The 21,399-nt window shown below is 41.3% G+C and overlaps 1 protein-coding gene across 1 annotated transcript in view; it reads right to left on the bottom strand.

Annotated features, from left to right (window-relative positions):
* Positions 1–623: 623 nt before the first annotated feature.
* The window catches only part of GPR149 (G protein-coupled receptor 149), a 64,505-nt gene continuing 43,729 nt past the window's right edge, over positions 624–21,399 (bottom strand). The window contains exon 4 of the mRNA XM_006123484.5: positions 624–6,016. Coding sequence (XP_006123546.3) covers positions 5,444–6,016 — 573 coding nt within the window. The 3' untranslated portion in view covers positions 624–5,443. The remainder of the gene's footprint in view (positions 6,017–21,399) is intronic.

Below are 21,399 nucleotides of genomic sequence, written 5' to 3'. Positions count from 1 at the left end.
CTGCCTGGCTAGGGAAGAGGCACTTCTCCTTCAGCTACAGTAGCAGCTTTCTGCAGAGGATAGAGCAGCGCGTCCCTCTCAGTCAATTAGGGTATGTCTACACTACCCCGCTAGTTCGAACTAGCGGGGTAATGTATGCATACCGCACTTGCTAATGAAGCCCGGGATTTGAATTTCCCGGGCTTCATTAGCATAAGCGAGGAGCCGCCATTTTTAAATCCCCGCTGCTTCGAACCCCGTGCAGCGCGGCTACACGGGGCTCGAACTAGGTAGTTTGGACTAGGTTCCTATTCCAAACTACCATTACTCCTCGTGAAACGAGGTGTACCGGTAGTTCGGAATAGGCACCCTAGTCCGAACTACCTAGTTCGAGCCCCGTGTAGCCGCGCTGCACGGGGTTCGAAGCAGCGGGGATTTAAAAATGGCAGCTCCCCGCTTATGCTAATGAAGCCCGGGAAATTCAAATCCCGGGCTTCATTAGCAAGTGCGGTATGCATACATTACCCCGCTAGTTCGAACTAGGAGGGTAGTGTAGACATACCCTACGGGACATGTCCCTTCCCTACCAGCTGGGAGAGACTCGCTGCTCTGTCCCTAGCAGGGAGCTGCTGCTGTAGTTGAGGGAAAAGTGCCCCTCCCCAGCCAGGCAGCTCCAGTGTGGAGCCCTGAGCCCCTGGCTGGGTGGGGCTCATTGAGCAGCTGCAGGACTGTACTGCCACTCTGATTAGAGGGAACATAAACAAAATGCTCCTCGTAGCCTCCCCTGCCTAACTCCACAGAGGCATGAAAAGAAGGTAACGACTCTACCTCTCGTGATGTCGCTGTCTATGCTAGTATGAGTAAATTAATGCAAAGTCAGCTGTGTCCTATTGAGTGTGTGTGTGAGGGGGGCATTAGTATATGCATTGTTGTAAGGGAAATACAATCACACACTCGTCTGAGGTTCCTTCCCCTGCAGCAGGCTCACCTTTGCTTGCCTGTCAGGACTGACTAGATTGCACTAAAGTCTGAAACAGGTCCCGGCTCATGGCATACCAGGATCTCCCAGTCATTTGTCTCCCATCTTCGTACTCTTGATCCTCCATCTCATCCTCACTGTTCTTAGTAAAAAAACAGCATGTCTGCAGCTTGGCCTGGATTGACTATTCACCTCCCTGGGCTTCTGCTATGCCTGCTGCCATTTCTTTGCTTGCATGTAGTCCTGCTCCTGGCCCATTGTACATCTTCTCTGCACTTCCTGTGCAATCTGCTCATGGATGCTAGTCTCTAGCTGTTTCTGGACAGCCTCTTCTCTCCGCAGACCTAAGAGATCCCATCTACTTCAAGCCAAAGGCCAGAGTGTAACTGGAGTGGGTGTCAGTGCGGCAGTTACACAGAACAATAGATGCTAGGTGCTCATCAAGCTAGACAATCAGACTAGGCATTTTGAAAATATGTTGGGGCAGTAAAGGGGAAGGGAGGCCTTTTAGTGTCCATAACCTTCTGAGCAGAGGAGTTCAGAGCTGTGGCCAGAATAGTCAGTGTTGGGCATTGTGGAACACCTGCTGGAGACTGTTAGGGTTGACATAAGTAACACTGTCTACACTTATGCTGCATCATCCTCACTTCCTTAACCACTGCTCAGTGCTATTCAGGAAGGTGATTTTACTGGGTCACTGAAACATGGCACTTACACTGGTGGGAAACATAGACGTGTGCAATGAGGTGTAAGCAAGACAGCCTTCAACAACCTAACTTAGTAGCGTAGACCAGTCCTACTACATGAACCAAGAGAAAATGAAGCAAGTTTTCTAGTCTGCAAAGGGCTTGTGTCTGTTGAATAATGAAGTCATGGGTGTTCACACTGTTCCAGTTGTTTAATTGTTTTAAAACAAAACATAAAATAGACAGTTAATACATTACCAAATTATTTACAGAATCATCACTAAAGAAAATTTATTTATTATAGACCAGTAAGACAGTACTTTACAATTAGGTAAATTGAGGGATGCATCTAGATTGCATGGTAATCCCTTCTAAACACAATTAGATGCTAACACACCATCAGTTAATATTCTTCCTACACACAATACTGGTCTCTCTTTGGGATGGGCAGGGAGGAGGTGAAAACAAACCAATCAACAAAGAAGACTAAAAGGTAATGATGGAGTCACCCTTTTTGCTACCCTGGGGGGAAAATGTTGTCCCTCTAGCCAGGGGAGTTGACAGTCTTGCCAGGACCCTAAGCAAGATGGGGAGCAGGCTGGAAGGGGCAAGGCTGCAGGCAGCTAGCTTCCAGCACTGCCCAGACCAGGGTGCAACCGCTCCCCACAGTATTGCCTGGAGTGCCCCCCCACCCCCACATCTCACAGCCAGTTCTATGAGCTGCCGGAGTGCCACACAGTGCTCCAGGAGCAATTTAAAGGGCTTGTGACTCTGGGTGCATCTGCTGCTGCAGTAATAGTGGCAGTGGCTGGGCTCCCTGGGCCCTTTTGAATCGCCACGTTCCAGGGCAGTTGTTCCATTTGCCCCCTTTGTTGTCAGGCCTGCCTCTAGCCTACTCCTCAGTGTGTGTTACTGCAATCTGTATGCTATCTAGGGTATTGGTGCTGAATTTGGGAATTAAAACTTTAAAATACATTCAGGCACACGTTGGATACACATTCAAGTAATCAGATTGCAGTCAGTGGGCAGTAGCAAAACAAACCACCAAGTCAAAGCAGAAGGAAAGTGGAGCTACTTTAAAAGGACTCCATCTCTATATAACACTTCAATCTTGGGCTACCTCTACACCGCAGACTTCTTGCGCAAGAACTTTTTGTGGAAGAGCTCTTCCGCAAAAAGTTCTTGCACAAGAGTGTGTCCACACTGCCCTGTGCTTTTGCACAAGAGATGTGCTTTTGTGCAAGAGAGTGTCCACACTGCCATGGATGCTCTTGCGCAAGAAAGCTCTGATGGCCATTCACAGAATGGTCATCAGAGCACCTGTGCTTTTTCTGATATCCGTCCACACCTGCCTTTTCTTGCGCAAAAAGGCATATTCCTCAAAGAAAGAGGAATAACTCTTGCACAAAAAGCCCTGACTTCTGACGATCTACTGTACTTTTTCTTGTGCAAAAATTCGCTTGTAGTGAGTTTTTGCACAAAAAATTTGAAGTGTAGACGTAGCCTTGGTATCTGGATTTCACCCCTCATTTCCTCTTGTCCTGGGCCTGGAGTGATGTTGTCTATAGATTAATACATCACTGCACTGAGAAAAGCATATGTATAAACATAGTTGGGATTTTTTCCTTTGCTGAAAAAGGCCATGAGAAAGGCTGCTGCCTCATTTTTGAGCCAAACATTCCAAATTTAAAGCATGTTGTGTCTTCTTGTTGTATCCAGCAAGATATGTTTATAATCCTGTGAGTTGGTGTTTGAGACTGGAATTGAATGAGAAGGTCATATTGTACCAAGCTTTGTGTTCCTACACTGCCCTCCTACTGGCTGCTTTCTGTGCAAAACAGCAGCAAGCAGGAACTGAAAAAATGGCAGGGTGCCAGTTTCTAATTTATAAGTAAATACATTTATGGAATAGAGCTTAGAATGGATTGTTCTTACAATCTTGTTTCTAGTTAAATCTGAAATGAAGACGCAACTGGAGTGTTATCACCCTCCAGTGCTTTTTTTGTGACAGTACAGCCCGGTACGCAGTACCAGCACCTCCAGTCAGAGCTCAACAACTTTTCCTCTGGAGTACCGGCACTTTTTTTTTTTTTACCCAAAAAAAAGCACTGCCACCCTCCATTTCAGTATGAAAAGGTAGCACATTAAACCACAACTCCTAGCCCAGCATGGTCTTTCTTCATCAGTTTATATACTGCTTTGGGCCTGATTCTCTTCAGATAAACACCAGTGCAACCCCCATTATTTCAATGGCATTATTTCTGCTTTACACTGGTGTAAATGAGAGAGGAACCAGGTCATTGCTGTTCACACCTCCATACTGTGGGTTAACTGCAAAGAAAAATGAAGTAGGTCTGGGGTTTGTTTTACTTCTTTATGGTCTCTAATGACAGTCTGAAAGAGTTTCGGCTCATTTTCCCCAACTCTTAGAATTTTAGGTCTTCTCTAGACTTCACTTCTGAAAAATGTGGGATCATTATAACTCTACAAAGTATTAGGGCATCACATATACTGTGCAAATGTACCCTCCCAACTCTCTTTCAGCTAAACCCAAGAGCTTGATGCATCATTTTTCTACAGGCCTTTGCTAGATTGATACAACAGTGTCAAAGAACAAGTGTAATCCCACCCTTCTGGTTCTATCAGCTCTGCAGCAGGCTCCTCCTTCTCAGCCTTTTTGGGCAGGCCGTGGAGGAAAGAGATAACATAGCCCTTGAAGGAGGATGTGTAGCTGGGACAGACTTTTACCTCAGTCATAGTGTAACCCTGCAATGGCCTGTAAGGACTATTGTAACACAGGTGCAAGTTAGGGCATCTCTGAGGGTTGTTCCATGCATCACACCCTCCCTGGCAGCCTCTGAAGAGGTGGGGTGCATGTCACTTACACTGTCTATGTGATTACTTGCATGGGTGTGACTCTGGCCTTGGTAACCTTTAAAGATTAAGGCCACTGAATTTGATGCAAATGAAGCATGATGATGTGTCTCCTGGTATGTTGCCAACATGACTTTTGTTTGAATCAAGTATGGACACCTGTAAGATTGGAAAGTTTCTTTTTCTTACATGGGGAGAGATGGTGGAGGCAGCAAGGGGGTTCCTTAGATTCCATGGGATTAGTAAACTGAACATTAATACACTTGTGAAAGGAATGTTGAGCAGTTAGAACTTTGTGGAAATACGTTACCATATTTACAGAATGTGCATGCTTACATTCCAGCTACCCGGATTCAATGTTGATATTATAACAGTTAATTATTTATGTGGTACGTAGGAATTGTGTACACAACAGTGGAAACTGAAAAGCACTGAGGCCTCTTTTAATCCTGTATTTAACCAAATCCTATATTCATCTTCTGGCGTTAGCTATTTTTTTCTGATCAATACTTCAGGCACTGGACTCATAGCAGAATTGTGACAAAAGGTCAAAAACCTTAAGAATCTTTCCTTGGATGTGAATGGTTTGATAATTCAGTTTTCTCAAGTTTCCATAGGTAGATTTCCCAGTACTAACAAGCAACCAAAGCAATTTCTAAGCATCTATTCAGAAAAAGTTTTAGAAATTATAGTAACAAAACCAAAACACAAGAACAATCACCAGTGTTATAATTCTGCAATCAACACTATAAAAGCAATTAATTGTCTGATGTTTCCCATCCATACATTTTTAAAAACCTGCTTATTGGCATAGCCAAACCAAAATAAAATTATGTTACAGAAGAGAAAAGTCATTGTGTTTGATAGATCAGTTGAGTCAGAGGAGGCGTGTCAGTCAAATCAGATTTACTACACTAAGTGTCTTTTAATTGCTGTTGCCATCTTCTTCCCTTTTTCTGTATGCTTTATTTAACAATTGTATTTCTTCCTGATAACCATCTCTTTCCATATGCTGCTTTTTACTATTCTGCCTATGAGCTTCAACGGTATCTGGAATTGATATGTTAATATCGCTGTCAGGATTGTTTGATGGTATAAAAAGAGAGTAGGAAGCAGTTTCTCCTAAATCACAAGAAACAAACCTGTTTTCTTTCCGAGAATAACGCAAGGATGGGGACCTGACCTGGGTGGAGGACTGGCTGATATTACTGATGATTGATACAGTATCCATGGCCTCTTCATTGTCGCAAATTTCAAGCACTTCCAAATGAATTTTAACATTTGTGTCTGCAAGTGTGGTAGGAGAGTCCTCAGGGTTTGGCTCATGACCAACACTCTTGGATCGATATACTTCAATTTTCTTTGATGTGGGTGTTATTTTTTGCCCTTCAGTGCTTACCTCATAGGTAGATAAGGAGAGAGTTTTCCCCGTGGGTGCATGGAGAGATACAGTCCCTTGAAATGCACATAATGGAATAGCTAAGGCCCCACCTGAGCGCTGGAAAGAAACAGAATTGCCATTATTTAATGTTCATTTTTGAAGTCAGAATCTATTATAAATAAGCCAATTATGCCTAGTTTATTAGCCTGCTTTCACTGCTGTACATTTGCTCTAAGAACACTTTAGAATCCTGGTATTTAAATCAACAGTAGGATTTTTTTTTTAAGGGCGAAAACAATAGGTGCTTCAAAGTGAACAAGGCTTTTTCTGATGCATTTTAATCTAAAAGGCAAGGTTATTAGCATAAAAGTGACTGATTCTGTTATGTGCTTGGACACAAAGTGACTTCATGATTAGATTTCTATAGTATTCGGATTTCATGAAAGCCTGGTCCACATGCGGATCAGGACTGTGCTAGCTATGAACACATTTAAGCACAGTTCACAATAGGAGATTTTTCTCAGTTTCCCAAACCAGTATTACCAGTGATATGGTGGGAAGGGGGGAGACAGAAAATGGGAAGGGATGGTGAGAAGGGTACTAGATAAACTATGCCAACTAGCACTTCATAGCACAGATTTATAACAGATGCAACATGGGTACGGAGAAATTATGTTAGAACCCTGCTAGCAATTACCGTGCTTTAGAGTAGTTGTACAGTTACAAACCCTGTTCTGTGACCAGAGCAAGACAGAATTTTAAAGGATTGAAATCCACATTTCCTCCCCACGCCCAAAGGAACAGTCACAACATTAAACTCATTTGAAAGTGAACTCTACTGTAGCCCTGAACTATGCCTAATGCTGCAGCTAGGAAGTCTTAGCATTTGCATTTGATTTTATACAGAGAAAAGTCTCTCCACAAGTTACATCCCTCGCAAAAAAGGCATTTCAAAGAGTTATTGAAAGGATCTGTGTGAAAAGGACTAGAAGAATTTGAGCACTTCTATATGGATGGTCGGAACATAACCCCCTGGGGTTCAACTGCATATTTTGTGTCTTCCTCTGTGCCTGATCCATAGAGAAGGATCATCTATTACAGAACCTGGGTCTTTACAGAACCTGGGACTATAGCTCAAACTGTGAAAACTCACTCTTAAGTCTGGAGGTCTCCCCTGCAATCCTTGGCATTGGCCAGGCTGGAAGGTCTCGCAGCAGTAGTTGCAATCCTTGCAAAAACCACAGACGGCAGAGCTGTAAGGCACAGAGGGATTGGAGAGTTGCCCATGCTCTGTCACAGATCTGCTAAAGTTTGGGCCTTGAGTGTCCCCAGAGGGCATGGGGTCAGCATCTCTAATTAGCCTTATTCTAAGGCAGGAGGAGCTGTACCCGAGAGCAGATGTGGAAAGGAGCAGAATACCAACCAACTTTGTGGTGGGCAACCCTGGAAGGAGAATAGTTAGGAGGAGGGATAGAGTGCAGAGGAGATCACTGGAAAGCTGCAGAGCCCAAATTCTCCTCACTCCCCTGACACTTTAGGTATGTCTGCATTAAGGTTTAACTTCTAGCCCAAGCAGATATACCTCCATCAGTGTTGAGCTAGCAACCTAAAAATGGAAGTAAAGCGATCGCAACACAAGCAGTGGGAGGAGCTAGTCATCCTGAGTACATACCTAGTGTCTGGACTGGATTGTATTCAGAATGGCTCATCTTACTTGCCAGAATAGCTACACCTCTATTTTTAGCATGGTAACTCAATCACAATTAGTGCAAGTCTTTCTACTTGTGCTGGAAACTACACCTTCCAGTTGCAGGGGTCTGCAGGTAAGGCCTCAGGTAGTTCTTTGAAAGTCACCCAGCTTTCCTCTCTGTACATGGTATGTGTCTAATGTAGCTGGCTACAGGAGCAGCTGCTGTACACAGGGCTGAAAGTTCAAGAAGCAATGCAACAGCCAAGGTTTGTCTTCTCTGGACCCCTTCCTCTCTCTCCATGCCAATGCAGTAGTCCTATCTTTGTGGTAAACTGGGAATGAGGAGGGGAATGAAGGTAACCTGAGGAGGAAGGAAGAGGAAAAGAAGTAGCCAAAAGGGGACTGGCACTAAACAGAAAAGAAAAAAAGATGACAAATAGGGAAAAAAAGCCAAACAGTAAACCAGGCACAGTGAAAAAACAGAGAAAATGGACAGAAAAAAAAAGATACCAGCACCTTTGTAAAGCCCTGGTACAAGTTTATAAGGCAGGAGGAGTGGGAGCAGGAATACTTGGCCTCTAACTCTTCCCAGGGGAGGACTTTAACAAGGGGCTGGATGGAAAGGATCTAAGGTCAGCAGAATTTTGCTCAGAATAGAACTCTAGTTCCTCAGTTCCAAAAAATACAGACCTTCATTGCTTGCTTGAGTTAAGGGAACACTCTCTCAGCACATGCTAGAAGAGGGGCTACATTCTTTCCAAAAGCTAACTAGAAGAGAATATATATATCATGTATCACTGTGGTGTTCTTCCAGAAAAAGGTACACAATTTGAGTACCTTTTTCCGCTTCTTTTGTCTGAAGAGGCTTTTCTGACATTTGGCCCATCTACACAGAAAAAAACCTTTTTTCAGCACATTCCTCCTTCCTCATGAAATGAGGTTTACAAGCATGCCAAAAAAATGTGTTTGCTCTTCCAAAAAAAAATTCAGAAAAGCAGACGCATTCTTTGGATGTGGCAGAGTTTTTCCGGGATACCAGAGGAACTGGGATACTTGGGAACTGAAAGAGGGTTCCTCTATTTTGACTGGCCCCGATTTTCATCTATTTAATAGTCACATTGAGCAAATCTTTAGTATCAAAGCAGTTTAGCCCATTGATGTGAAAGGTAAATTTGCTCTTTAGAGGATAAGGAAGGCAATTATTGGCTGGTTATTAAGAAAAAGATCTTGTGATGGAACTTGGTAGAATGAGTCAGGAGCTTTACAGGACTGTCATGCTGCTAAACAAGTTGCATGAATCCTTAACACAGATATGAAAAGGCTGCACTTGAAAAGAAAAGTGGAATCCTATTGTGCAAGAGAATCTTACTAGAGTCAGGCTGATTCCGGTGTTTGGTCAAAGCAAGTAGCCTGAAAAGAAGGTGATTTCCCTCCTAGAAATTGGCCTGCCCTGCTGGAAGGAAATAAAAATAATATTTGTCTTTTTAACAGGTTTGCCAGAGAAAAAGAATGATCAAGAATTGTCCCAGTTTAAGAGTCAGTTGATGTTCTGTTTCTGGGTCCAGTTTCTAGTTCTGTCTATAAGGGTGTGTCTACACAGCACCCTTATCTCGAAATAAGCTATTCAATTTTTGCTAGGCAAATTGGATAGCTTATTTCAAGGTAATTTAGAAATAAATCACTATTCCAAAACATCCCTTAACTCTTGTGCAATGAGATTTACAGGTACATCAGAATAGTGATCCTGTTATATTTCGATATAACAGGCTTGCTCTGAAGACACCGAGTAGTTATTTTGGGATACCAGAGGTCTCCCGAAATAGCTCTGCAGTGTAGACGTAGCCTAAGTGTGTAAAAGCCAGATTCAATTCACAGTGTAAAACTGAATTCATACCGAATGGAGGAATGGTGTGCCTTGGAGCCAGCAGTAGAGGATAGTTGAGCAGAGAGTGAAGTAATTCAGAAATTAATTTCAAATAAGTGATAAGACCTAGGACTCAATTTTCAGCCTTGGATCTCGCTGCTTTCTTCATGCTGTCCCTGCACCATTTGAAGTTCTCTGTTCAAGGGTCAATTAGTGTCTGTATTTCTGGCAGCTAATCTGGTTCAGAGTCTGGAGTACTGTCTAAAAAACTCACTTAGGCTGTGAAGGACATCTGGAGTGTATGGAAAAGCAAGATCAATAAGGGCTGAACATTCTAGCACCTATTAAGCACAAAATTAGATTCTAGTTTTAGATAATTCAGCTTTATAAAACTGGATGTCTAAAAGACAGAGTATATCCGAGACAATCAGAGTGAATTCTTTCTTGAACAGAATGAATCATTGCTGCTTCCATAGTTCTTACTGCTCTTTCTGCATAGTTGGATGTTGATCCCTTACTCAAAAACAATCTTAAGTAGCTACATGTTTATGCCAATTTTATACTTTTCTGGTTGTTCAGTAAACTATATAATTTCAATAGTTACATCATAATTTAGCCCTGTATTGATGGTCAATAAATACTGTTAATTTTCTTAGCCATTATAGCCATAACAGACACAGAATTTAAAACAAACTCACAAATTGCTTCTTAAATGGGCAATAACCTTTCCTCCACCTCCCTTAACAGAGCAAATACTAACTAAACAAACATGTTCAATAATGCAAAATATTATGATAAAAACCCAAATCAACCTAATACTAAATAAAGTTAATAGACCGGACTCATAGTCCCATAACGTTTACTAAAGAGCAGGGAAGAAAATGCTTCTCTTATCCTAGGAACATTTTTGAGATTTCAAACCTATTTCCCCTTCCAAAATGGGATGAAATGTTAAAATCTCAAAAATGTTGTGAAGTGAAGAAACTTTAAATTTGGTTTGTGTTAATTGAAATATTTCATTTTGATCATTTTGAAACGCTTAGTTTTGATGTTGATTATAAGTCACTCAAATTTCAAAATGAAAAGCTGCTGTGATCCAAAATCCAGAATTTATTTCAAAATGTTGAAGTGGGATGTTTTGAGTTTCAAAACTTTTTTCACAGTTTTTTCAAAACAGGAAATTTATCAAAACTAACCCTCTCATGAAGTTTCAGTTTTAACAGATTGTCATTTTTTTTCAACCAAACATAGAAAAATTCTTGACTAGCTCTGGTTTTTAACTTGAAAGCGGAAGGCAGCTTGGGTGAACGTGATAATGAAATGATAGAGTTCATAATTCTAAGAAGTGGTAGAAGGTAGAGCAGCAAAATAAATACAACAAATTTCAAGAAGGCTGACTTTAGTATACCCTGGGAACTGACAGGTGAGATCCATGGGAGTAAGATGAAGAGGAAAAGCAATTGAAGACAGTTGGCAATTTTTCAAAGGGAAATTATTAAAGGTGCAAGAGCACACCATTCCACTGTGCAGAAAAGATAGGAAGTATGGCAAGACACCACTCTGGCTTACCCTGGAGATCTTGAATCATCTAAAAATAAAAAAGGACTCTTATAAAAACTGAAAACTAGGTCAAAGTACAAAGGATGAATATAAACAAATAAAACAAGTATAGGGACAAAATTAGGAAGGTGAAGGCACAAAATGAGCTCAGTCTAGCTAGAGACATAAAGGCTACGTCTAGACTGGCATGATTTTCTGCAAATGCTTTTAACAGAAAAGTTTTTCTGTTAAAAGCATTTGCAGAAAAGAGTGTCTAGATTGGCACGGACGCTTTTGCGTAAAAGCACTTTTTGCGGAAAAGCATCTGTGCCAATCTAGATGTGAAAGCGACGAGGAGTCCTGTGGCACCTTATAGACTAACTGAAATGTAGGAGCATAAGCTTTCGTGGGCAAAGACCCACTTCGTCAGATGCAGGTAGTGGAAATTTCCAGAGGCAGGAATAAATATGCAGGCCAGGATCAGGCTGGAGATGACCAGGTGGATCCAATCAAGGAGGATGAGGCCCACTTCTAGCAGCTGATCTGGAGGTGTGAATTCCAAGAGAACAGAAGCTGCTTTTGTAGTTAGCAAGCCATTCACAGTCTTTGTTTAATCCAGAGTTGATTGTGTCAAACTTAAAGATGAACTGTAGCTCAGCAGTTTCTCTTTGAAGTCTGGTCCTGAAGTTTTTTTGCTGCAGGATGGCTACTTTTAGATCTGCAATTGTGTGTCCAGGAAGACTGAAGTGTTCCCCTACAGGTTTTTGTATGTTGCCATTCCTAATATCAGATTTGTGTCCATTGATTCTTTTACGTAGGGACTGTCCTGTTTGGCCGATGTATATAGCAGTGGGGCATTGTTGGCACATGATGGCATATATTACGTTGGTGGATGTGCAGGAGAATGTACCAGACACAGTATGGCTGATCTGGTTAGGTCCTGTGATGGTGTTGCTGGTGTATATATGTGGGCAGAGTTGGCACCGAGGTTTGTTGCAAGGATTGGTTCCTGAGTTCGAGTTATTATGGTGCGGTGTGTAGTTGCTGGTGAGAATATGCTTCAGGTTGGTGGGTTGTCTGTGGGCAAGGATCTAGATGTGGTTTTGCTCAAGAAAGCCCCGATCGCCATTTTCGCCATCGGGGCTTTTTTGCGCAAAACAGTTTTTAGCTGTCCCTCTTGCGCAAATACATTTGCGCAAGAGGGCTTTTTCCCGAACGGGAGCAGCATAGTATTTGAGGAAGAACACTGACAATCTTACATTAGATCGTCAGTGTTCTTGTGGAAATTCAAGTGGCCAGTCTAGTCGCAGCCAAAGGGTAATAAAAAATTTTTTACAAATATATTAGAAGCAAAAGGAAAACCAAGGACAGGGTATGACATTGCTCAATGAAGAGGGAAAAACAATAATAGAAACTTGGAAATGGCAGAGATGCTTAACAACTTCATTGTGACGATTTTCACCAAGAAAGTTGGTGGTGATTGGACGCCTAACATATTGAATACCAGTGAAAACTGGGTAGGTTCTAAAGTTAAAATAGGAAAAAATAGGTTAAAAATTACTTAGAAAAGTTAGATGTCTTCAAGTCACCAGGACCTGATGAAATTCATTCTAGAATATTCAGTGAGTTGATTGAGGAAGTATCTGAGCCATTAGCCATCATCTTTGAAAAGCCATGGAAGACAGGAGAGATTCCAGAAGACTGGAAAAGGGCAAATATAGTGCCCATCTATAAAAGGGGAAATAAGGACAACTCAGGAAACTACAGACTGCTTAGCTTAACTTCAGTGCCAGGAAAGATAATGGAGCAAATAATTAAGGAATCCATCTGCAAATATCTGAAAGATAACAAGGTGATAAGTAACAGGCAGCATGGATTTGTCAAGAACATATCACATCAAACCAACCTAATAGCTTTCTTTGATAGAACAACAAGCCTTATAGGTAACGGGTACACAGTAGACATGGTATACCTAGACTTTAGGAAAGCATTTAATACAGTCTTGCATGTTCTTATCAATAAACCAAAGAAGTACAATGTAGATGGGGGTTGTTATAAGGTTGGTGCATAACTGGTTGGACCACTGTTTTCAGAGAGTAGCTGTCAATGAGGTACATTCATGCTGGAAGATCATAACAAGTGGGGTTCCACAGGATCAGTTTTGGAACTTGTTCTGGTCAATATTTTCATTAATGATTTAGACGATGGCATAGAGTACACTTATAAAGTTGAAGATTATACCAAACTGGGAGGGTTTTCAAGTGCTTTGTAGGATAGGGTCATAATTCAAATAATCTGGACAACTGGAGACATGGTCTGAGGTAAAAAGGTTCAATAAGGACAAGTGCAAAGTACTCCTCTTAGGGTATGTCTACACTACAGAGTTTTTTGGAAAAACAGCTGTTTTTCTGACAAAACTTGAGGAATGTCCACACTGCGATTGCATTCTTCTGCAAGAAAATCAAAAGAGCAGAGGTTTTTTTCCAGCATTGGTAAGCCTCATTCTCTGAGGAAGAAGCCTTTTTGCAAAAGAGCTCTTTCACAAAAAGGCATGTGTGGACTGGGAAGAGAGAGGTTTTTTTGGAAGAAGAGGCAAGAGGGAAAAGCACAGGTGCCCTGGTGCCATTCTGTCCATTGCAATCACAGCTTACATGCAAGAGAGCGTCCATTCAGCCTGCACGCTCTCTTTCGAAAAAGCAGATCGCTTTTTTGATGCACTTTTGCAGTGTGGACACTCTCTTTTGGAAGAAGTTTTTTTTGGCAGAAAGCTTCTGAAAAAAGCTTCTTCCAAAAGAAGCCTGTATACTAGACGTAGTGTTAGAGAGGAACAATCGGTTTCACATGTTGAAAACAGGAAATGACTGTCTAGGAAAGAGTACTGCAGAAAAGGGAATTAGGGGTCATAGTGGACCAAAAACACTGTTGCAAAAAAAGCAAACATGATTCTGGAATGAATTAACAGGAGTGTTGTGAGCAAGACACGAGATGTAATTCTTCTCCTCTACTCTGCACTGATTAGGCCTTAACTGAAGTATTGTGATGAGTTCTGGACACAGATCAGGAAAGATATGGAGAAATTGGAGAGGGTCCAGAGTAGAACAACAAAAAATAATTAAAGGTCTATAAAACATGACCTATGAGGGAAGACTGAAATAACTAAGTTTGTTTAGTCTGGAAAAGAGAAGACTGAGAGAGGACATGATAGCAGCTTTTAAGTACTTAAATGGGTGTCACAAGGAAGAGAGGAAAAAATTATTCTCTTTAATCTCTGATGATAGGACAAAACGCAATTTCAGCAAGGGAGGTTTAGATTGGTCACGAGGAAAAACTTCCTGTTAGAGTGGTTAAGCACTAGAATAAATTGCCTAGGAAGGTTGTGGAATCTCCATATTTAAGAGCAGGTTAGACAGACATCTGTCAGGGATTATCTAGAAGGTGCTAAGTCCTGCTATGAGAGCAGGGGAATGGACTTGATGACTTCTTGAGGTCCCTTCTAGTTCTAGTATTTTATGATTCCACAATTCTACATGCCAGAGCATTCCAGGCTCTCTCTCTCCCCATCACTCCCAATATACATATCAAAGCAACTCTTGTTATTGCATTAGGAGATTTGAACATAGGTATTTCATGTTCATACTAACTGACCACATTAAGGAGCAGTGCCTCTGTGCTCTACACTACTGAAACTTGGTCAGCAAGTGTAGAATGTATTACTGTAGTCTTGCCTGGAAGGAACAGGACCATGAAGGAGAATTGAAAGGTCACATGAAATGATTGCAGTTTCCTGGCTAGCCACAGATAAAACTCTTTAAGCAAGTGACCTTCCTTGAACACTTGCAGAATTTAGTACCGGATTAACCTGCTGAATTAGCACATTCATCCTCTGTTTAGATCTCAGTAATGTAAACAAGATATGACACTCATTCGTGTAGACTTGTTAGTAACTGAAAATGCAGTGAACAATGTGAGCCAAAGGTTCAAGTTTATTGTGGATTCACATCTCTAATGTAGGCTGGTTTGCTTGTGTTACAAATTTCATGCATGAATGAAATAGCCTAAGGGGGAATTATATCTCACATGTCATATTTAATGTAGGAAGAATGGACATGGACAAGGAAGAACTTTGTTAATCCTGCAAGAGAGAAGACCAAATACAGATCTTGTCTACACCTATGTAAATGTGGAGTAACTCCACTGAGTTCTGTGGAGTTACTTTGGATGTAAGCTCTTATAAATAAAAGCAAAGAATGATCTTTGTTTCTAATAAACTTAATTATTTTTATAAAATAAAGTATTATTTGCCTACAAGGACATAACATTAAATAGTGTGTCTTATTGTCCAGCTGTTGGTGGTATTTCAAATGTCTATTATGAGTCCATTATTTCTACTTCAGCATCTCTAACTATTCTAATATTAATATTCTAATATTAAGTACAGCATTTGTAGATTGACTTCTGTTCCAAAACAAGCCTGATTTTGGTGCACTCTATTAATTTTGCCTTCTATAGCTTAGTAAACCTGAAATGTATATTTTTATGTTTTGATTATAAATCTTTTAATGCAGAAAGCTGTCTGAGTAACTCAGTGATGGATGTCCACTTAGTCTAGTCAGGTTCATTTACCACCCTCAGTGTGTTATCTGAGTGGAACAATGGTATCTACAACTGTAATAAGATATGATTCATTCTTAATAAATTAAAGTAGAAAATAATCCACTGTTCTTTTTTTTGAACAATCTGCAATGGCTCTCTTCACAATCCTAAAATGTTTTTGGAGGAATACTGCATCCTTTTGTCTCTTTCAGCATTCCTTCCCCTCTCTCATTAAACTGAAACAATACACTATGGCTACGTCTACACTGGCATGATTTTCCGGAAATGCTTTTAACGGAAAACTTTTCCGTTAAAAGCATTTCCGGAAAAGCACATCTAGATTGGCAGGATGCTTTTCCGGAAAAGCACTTTTTCCGGAAAAGCATCCGTGGCCAATCTAGACACGCTTTTCCGCAAAAAAGCCCCGATCATCATTTTCGCGATCGGGGCTTTTTTGCAGAAAAAACTGCTGTGCTGTCTACACTGGTCCTTTTCCGGAACAGTTTTCCAGAAAAAGACTTTTGCCTGAACAGGAGCAGCATAGTTTTTCCGGAAAAGCACTGATGATTTTACATTAGATCGTCAGTGCTCTTCCGGAAATTAAAGCGGCCAGTGTAGACAGCTGGCAAGTTTTTCCGGAAAAGCGGCTGATTTTCCGGAATAACTTGCCAGTGTAGACACAGCCTTAAAGAGTAGGATTTCTAAATGAATTTTAAATTCAGACTCCTCTGCTATATACTATACCTCCTCTTTTAAAAGCATAATTTTAAAGGTTCTTTAACTAAGGAGCAGTAAGCCTACACCACTTGAATGCATCAGGGAATTATTAAAAATAAAAAAGCTCTTTCTAGTGAAAATGTTTTTTGATATCCATGGTATATATAAAGTCTAGTAGCATATTAGTTTCCTATCACAGTAGCATAATCTGCTAGAGTAAAATTTAGAATATTGCTTGAAATTTCTTTAGGTCTAACACTGTTGGTTCTACGATAAGTTGTTATAAAATAATAGAGACAGGCCAAAAAAGCCTAAACTGCCTGTGTACTTAACAAAATGTTGTGACTACCAGTCTATTTTTTTATTATAACTCTTTAGGCCAATGGAATTTATTTTAGAAGATCTAGTCCTGTGTGGCAACAAGTAGTTCTTTCTAAAGCTTCTCATCACTTTCAATGCCCACTCTGGCTGAGGGAAGCAAAGGATGCTCAGGCCTTTGAGCATGAGGTACATACAGTGTAGAATCCCACAAGAGCTGTAAATTGGGGCTGTCTGAGTAACTCAGTGATGGATCTGGTCCTTACTTTACAAAGAACAATTTGACTAGCAGTATACACCATGCACTTTACAGCAGTCAAGTTTGTTTTCCACTAAAATGTAAGTACTTTAATTTTAAAAATATTGTTACTATTTCAAAGCTGTTTAAATGTATTATTTCTGCCTCTGTGATGCCACGACAGAAACATTCAATTTAGTAGAAATTAAAGATTTTGGGCCCAATTCCATCAGCACAAGTAACATTAACATCCCTTGTTGTTCCTGGCACACAGTGCGCATGTAGAATCATGCCTTTTATTTTCTGTTTTTACTTTGTGAACAGTATGCATTTCCATCATGTCTCATCACAGGGCTTTTCATCTGTATGAATTCCTGTCTGGAATATCTGTAGGCAACCTTGTCAGAATCTAGGGCAGCATTTTCACTGGAGGACTACAGATACCAGTACATTCATTTTTAACAAGAAACGAAACGTTACAACAGAATAAATAACAGCTGTATTCATACCTCACATGCTATTGTGGCAATAATTCTGAAAAAAGAAATCTCTGCAGCATCACTGCAGCAAATCCTTGATTGTGAAGGTAAGTCATACAGTGTAGTCTATTATTTTTGTGAAGAATTGAAAATACTCCTCCCTATATAAGGCAGGTATGGCCCCCACCTCCTCTGTTCACATGTGTGCATCTAGACTGGCAAGATTTTGCGCAAAAGCGGCTGCTTTTGTGCAAAAACTTGCCAGCTGTCTACACTGGCCACTTGAATTTGCACAAGAACACTGACATTCTAATGCAAGAATTCAGTGCTTCTTGCTCAAATACTTTGACGCTCCCGCTCAGGGATAAGCCCTCTTGCACAAGAATACTTGCGCAAGAGGGCCAGTGTAGACAGGCACCTTAATTTTTTTCACAAGAAAGCCCGATGGCTAAAACGGCCATCGGAGCTTTCTTGCACAAAAGTGCGTCTATACTGGGCACGGATGCTTTTGCGCAAAAGCATCCATGCCAATCTAGATGCTCTTTTGCGGAAATACTTTTAACGGAAAAACTTTTCCGTTAAAAGTATTTCTGCAAAATCATGCCAGTCTAGAGACAGCCACAGAGTGAGATAGCTAGAAAAGGAGAGAGAATCTACTTTGTGCTGCCTCAGGCAGAACCTGATCTTTGCTCACCAGCTGAGAATTGCCCCATGTTGTGGAGCTCTCAGATGGTAAAGAAAGGCATAGACAGCTCCCTACACCCACGTGGCCAAGAAGCCATGGTAGAAGGTGTAAGAAAGGGGTGCAGCTGTGGTCTGCCAATATGTTCAACTGTTGCTGTAAATTAGAGATGCTCTAACTCCAATAGTCTAGGACTGGTTCAGATTCACCACAAGAAATAGGGAGGCATAACTCACTGCTTGATGGCTTCCTCTTATTCCTGTGTTAAGCAGATCACAGTGCAGGGCCAGGTCTTATCCATAAGATTTCATATACAAAGGAAACCAAGAGAGAAAGCAGGCATGCTGTGGGAAGTGTATAGCTCATCTACAGTGAAGCTAATATGAAATGGTGAGTTCTGCTCCCTGACTTATGAGTAATTTCATTGAAATCAATGGGAATACTCAGAAGAGGAACAGCTGCAATAGAAATCCTTGAGTCTCAAATTGTTTGAGTGCATCCTGAAGGGTGAACTATAACCCTTTTTATAATGAATCTCTGTTTATGAAGCCTAATCTTGAAGTCTCTCTGCAGTCCAAACTCAATAGAAATTTTGCCTGAATAAAACCTGATGGATTGGACCCATAATAAATCTGTTCAGTATTTTTCCTTTGCAAGAAATGTTGGTTTTGCACCCATGAAAGAGTAATGAAGTGTTTTTAACTTGCAAGTGTATAATTAAGAGATGTTGAAACGGCTAATTCCTGCAAAGTGTCAATCACAGCCTAAAAAGAGTCTGTACGCCCTTAATTCCAATCAATTTAAGTAGGTGTTGCTGAGCCTCTTGCAGGATTGGGCTTTCATAGTGAAGCATGTAGTGTAGTACTCCTCAACTAGTTCTCACTATAATCAGTTATGTATTGGGCTTCTTGTGGGAATTATATTTCATGTGCAAAATATTTTTGTTTGTAAGTGTAGATTAGGAGGAGACGAAGTATTTATTTCATTAGAGGGAGCCCAGAAAATGATGCAAAAAAGTATATATTATACCTTAATTTCTGCAGGGATATTTCCCTATGTATATTCTGTACCGAACACAACTGACCTGTGCTTGTGCATGAGGAACTTGAACTCAGAGGCTCTGAAACTCCACTGGCTTGTACTCTGTGCAGTCATTTAAGTACATGCTTAGCTCCTACTAGGAAGCATTTTAGGAAAGATTTGCTAGCAGGAACATCATAGTAACAAAGAAAAAATCCATCTCCATTCTCTGTCCTTATAGATAACTCTATCTGGAAAATAAAGTCAGATCTGCTCCAAGAGTGTATTTTTAGCCAGATAATACTTGTCTTAGTATCTGCCTTGTGCTAAAGACAGAGAAAAGGCATTCTGCAACAAAACAGTGCTTGAACAATGGTTCAAATAATTTCTGACTCATTTGAATTAGAGAGAGAAAATGACTGCAGCTGTATTACTGGCCCAGCCCCAAGCATTCAAAATTCATGAATTATACCGCTGTCTCTCCCAATTATGATGTTTGCATAAGAAATTGAGATTAAAAAAAATACATTCTGGATTCTTTTTATTTCTTTTCTGGTTTGGGAGTCTTTAGGTTCAGGTGGTTAAGCTTTTTCTCCACAACCATAAAGGCCGGAAATGGCAATTTCTTTAATATTTTAATTTCTTCTACTGTTTGTAAAGGCAAAAATATTCAGCATAAGAATGAAATTCTATTTTATCCTCATTAGGTATTGTGCATCGATGGACTGTATTTATCATCCCCATTCTGAGGACCTTTGCACATCTACCATAAATATTTATTCTCACAAGTGTGAACATTGGGGAACCAAGAACATTACTTCACACTCAGAGATCACATCACAGTTTGCCAGTCCAGTGTTTGTTATTCCTACATAAAGCAGGAGCACTGTAAGAATGAAGTTTCTCAACTCAAGAGAGGTGGGAGTGCTCTGTACCATAGTTGTTCCAGTTTATCAGCTTGGGTATGAAGACCTGTTTCTGACTTGAGAATCATACAATGAAACCAGGTTGATCCTGACAGGGACTCTTTAGAAGTGGCTGCAACAGGTTTCATGTAGAACTACACTAAGAGCTCAGGGTATGTCTACACTACCCCGCTAGTTCGAACTAGCGGGGGTAATGTAGTCATCTGCAGTTGCAAATGAAGCCCGGGATTTGAATTTCCGGGGCTTCATTTGCATGAAGCCGGCCGGCGCCATTTTTAAATACCGGCTAGTTCGGACCCCGTGCTGCCTAATCCGAACTAGCTAGTCCATGCCGTGTGTAGCCGCGCGGCACGGGGTCCGAACTAGCTGGCATTTAAAAATGGCGCCGGCCGGCTTCATGCAAATGAAGTCCGGGAAATTCAAATCCCGGGCTTCATTTGCAACTGCGGATGACTACATTACCCCCCCCTAGTTCGAACTAGCGGGGTAGTGTAGACATACCCTCAGTTACACAAATGGAAGTCTTCAGTCACTCCACCGACTTCATCTGAAGAAGTGGATTATGCCCACTAAAGCTTAAGATACCATATATATATATTTGTTAGTCTTTCAGGTGCTACAGGACCAATTGTTTTCTAAAGATTTTTTTCACTGACTTTAGCTACAATAGAGTATTGAGGAGAAACTCTTCTATCACATTACAAGCCAACATTCTCCTCTGGAGAAGGCCACCTTTGAGCCATTTCTTGTAATCTCCCCTGATCTTTAACACCCTAGTCTCATAGGGTATGTCTACACTACAGCACTAATTCGAACTAACTTAATTCGAATTAAGCTAATTTGAATTAGTGCATCTAGAACTAAAAACTAGTTCGAATTAGCATTTTGCTAATTCGAACTAGCATGTCCACATTGAGTGGACCCTGAACCGGGGTTAAGGCTGGCCGGAAGCAGTGCCGGCAGGGCATCAGGTTAGGACTTAGAGCGTGGAGTTGCTGTCTCAAGCTAGCTGAGGGCTGTTCTTAAAGGGACCCGACCGCCACCCCGGACAGACAGTTCTCAGGGGTTCCCCGCTCGCTTGTCTAACTTGATGAGGGACAGCAGAGCAGTCCTGGCTTGAAGTGCCCTGAATGCCCACACTCGGCACATCACAGCACTCGGCCATCAGCCCGGCTGCGCTTGCCGCAGGCTGCCATCTGGGGGGGGGGGTTAATTGGGGGGCTGCAGGAGAGCTTCCACCCCAAGGAGCCACCCCAGTCCTCCCCATCGGGGGCTCGTACCCCATTCCTCCCTCACCTCCTTCCACTTACCCCTCCCTAGCCCCTTCCTGATGTACAAAATAAAGGACATGTGTGTTCAAAAATAGAAACTCTCTTTATTTAACAAAACTCGGGGGGGGGGGGGGATTAACCTCTGGGGAGACTGGGAAAAGGA

Source organism: Pelodiscus sinensis, chromosome 10, assembly GCF_052426305.1.
Source record: "Pelodiscus sinensis isolate ZL-2025 chromosome 10, ASM5242630v1, whole genome shotgun sequence".
Lineage (NCBI taxonomy): Eukaryota > Metazoa > Chordata > Testudines > Trionychidae > Pelodiscus > Pelodiscus sinensis.
Note: the sequence above shows the minus strand (reverse complement) of the source record. Positions and strands in the feature narration are given on the sequence as shown.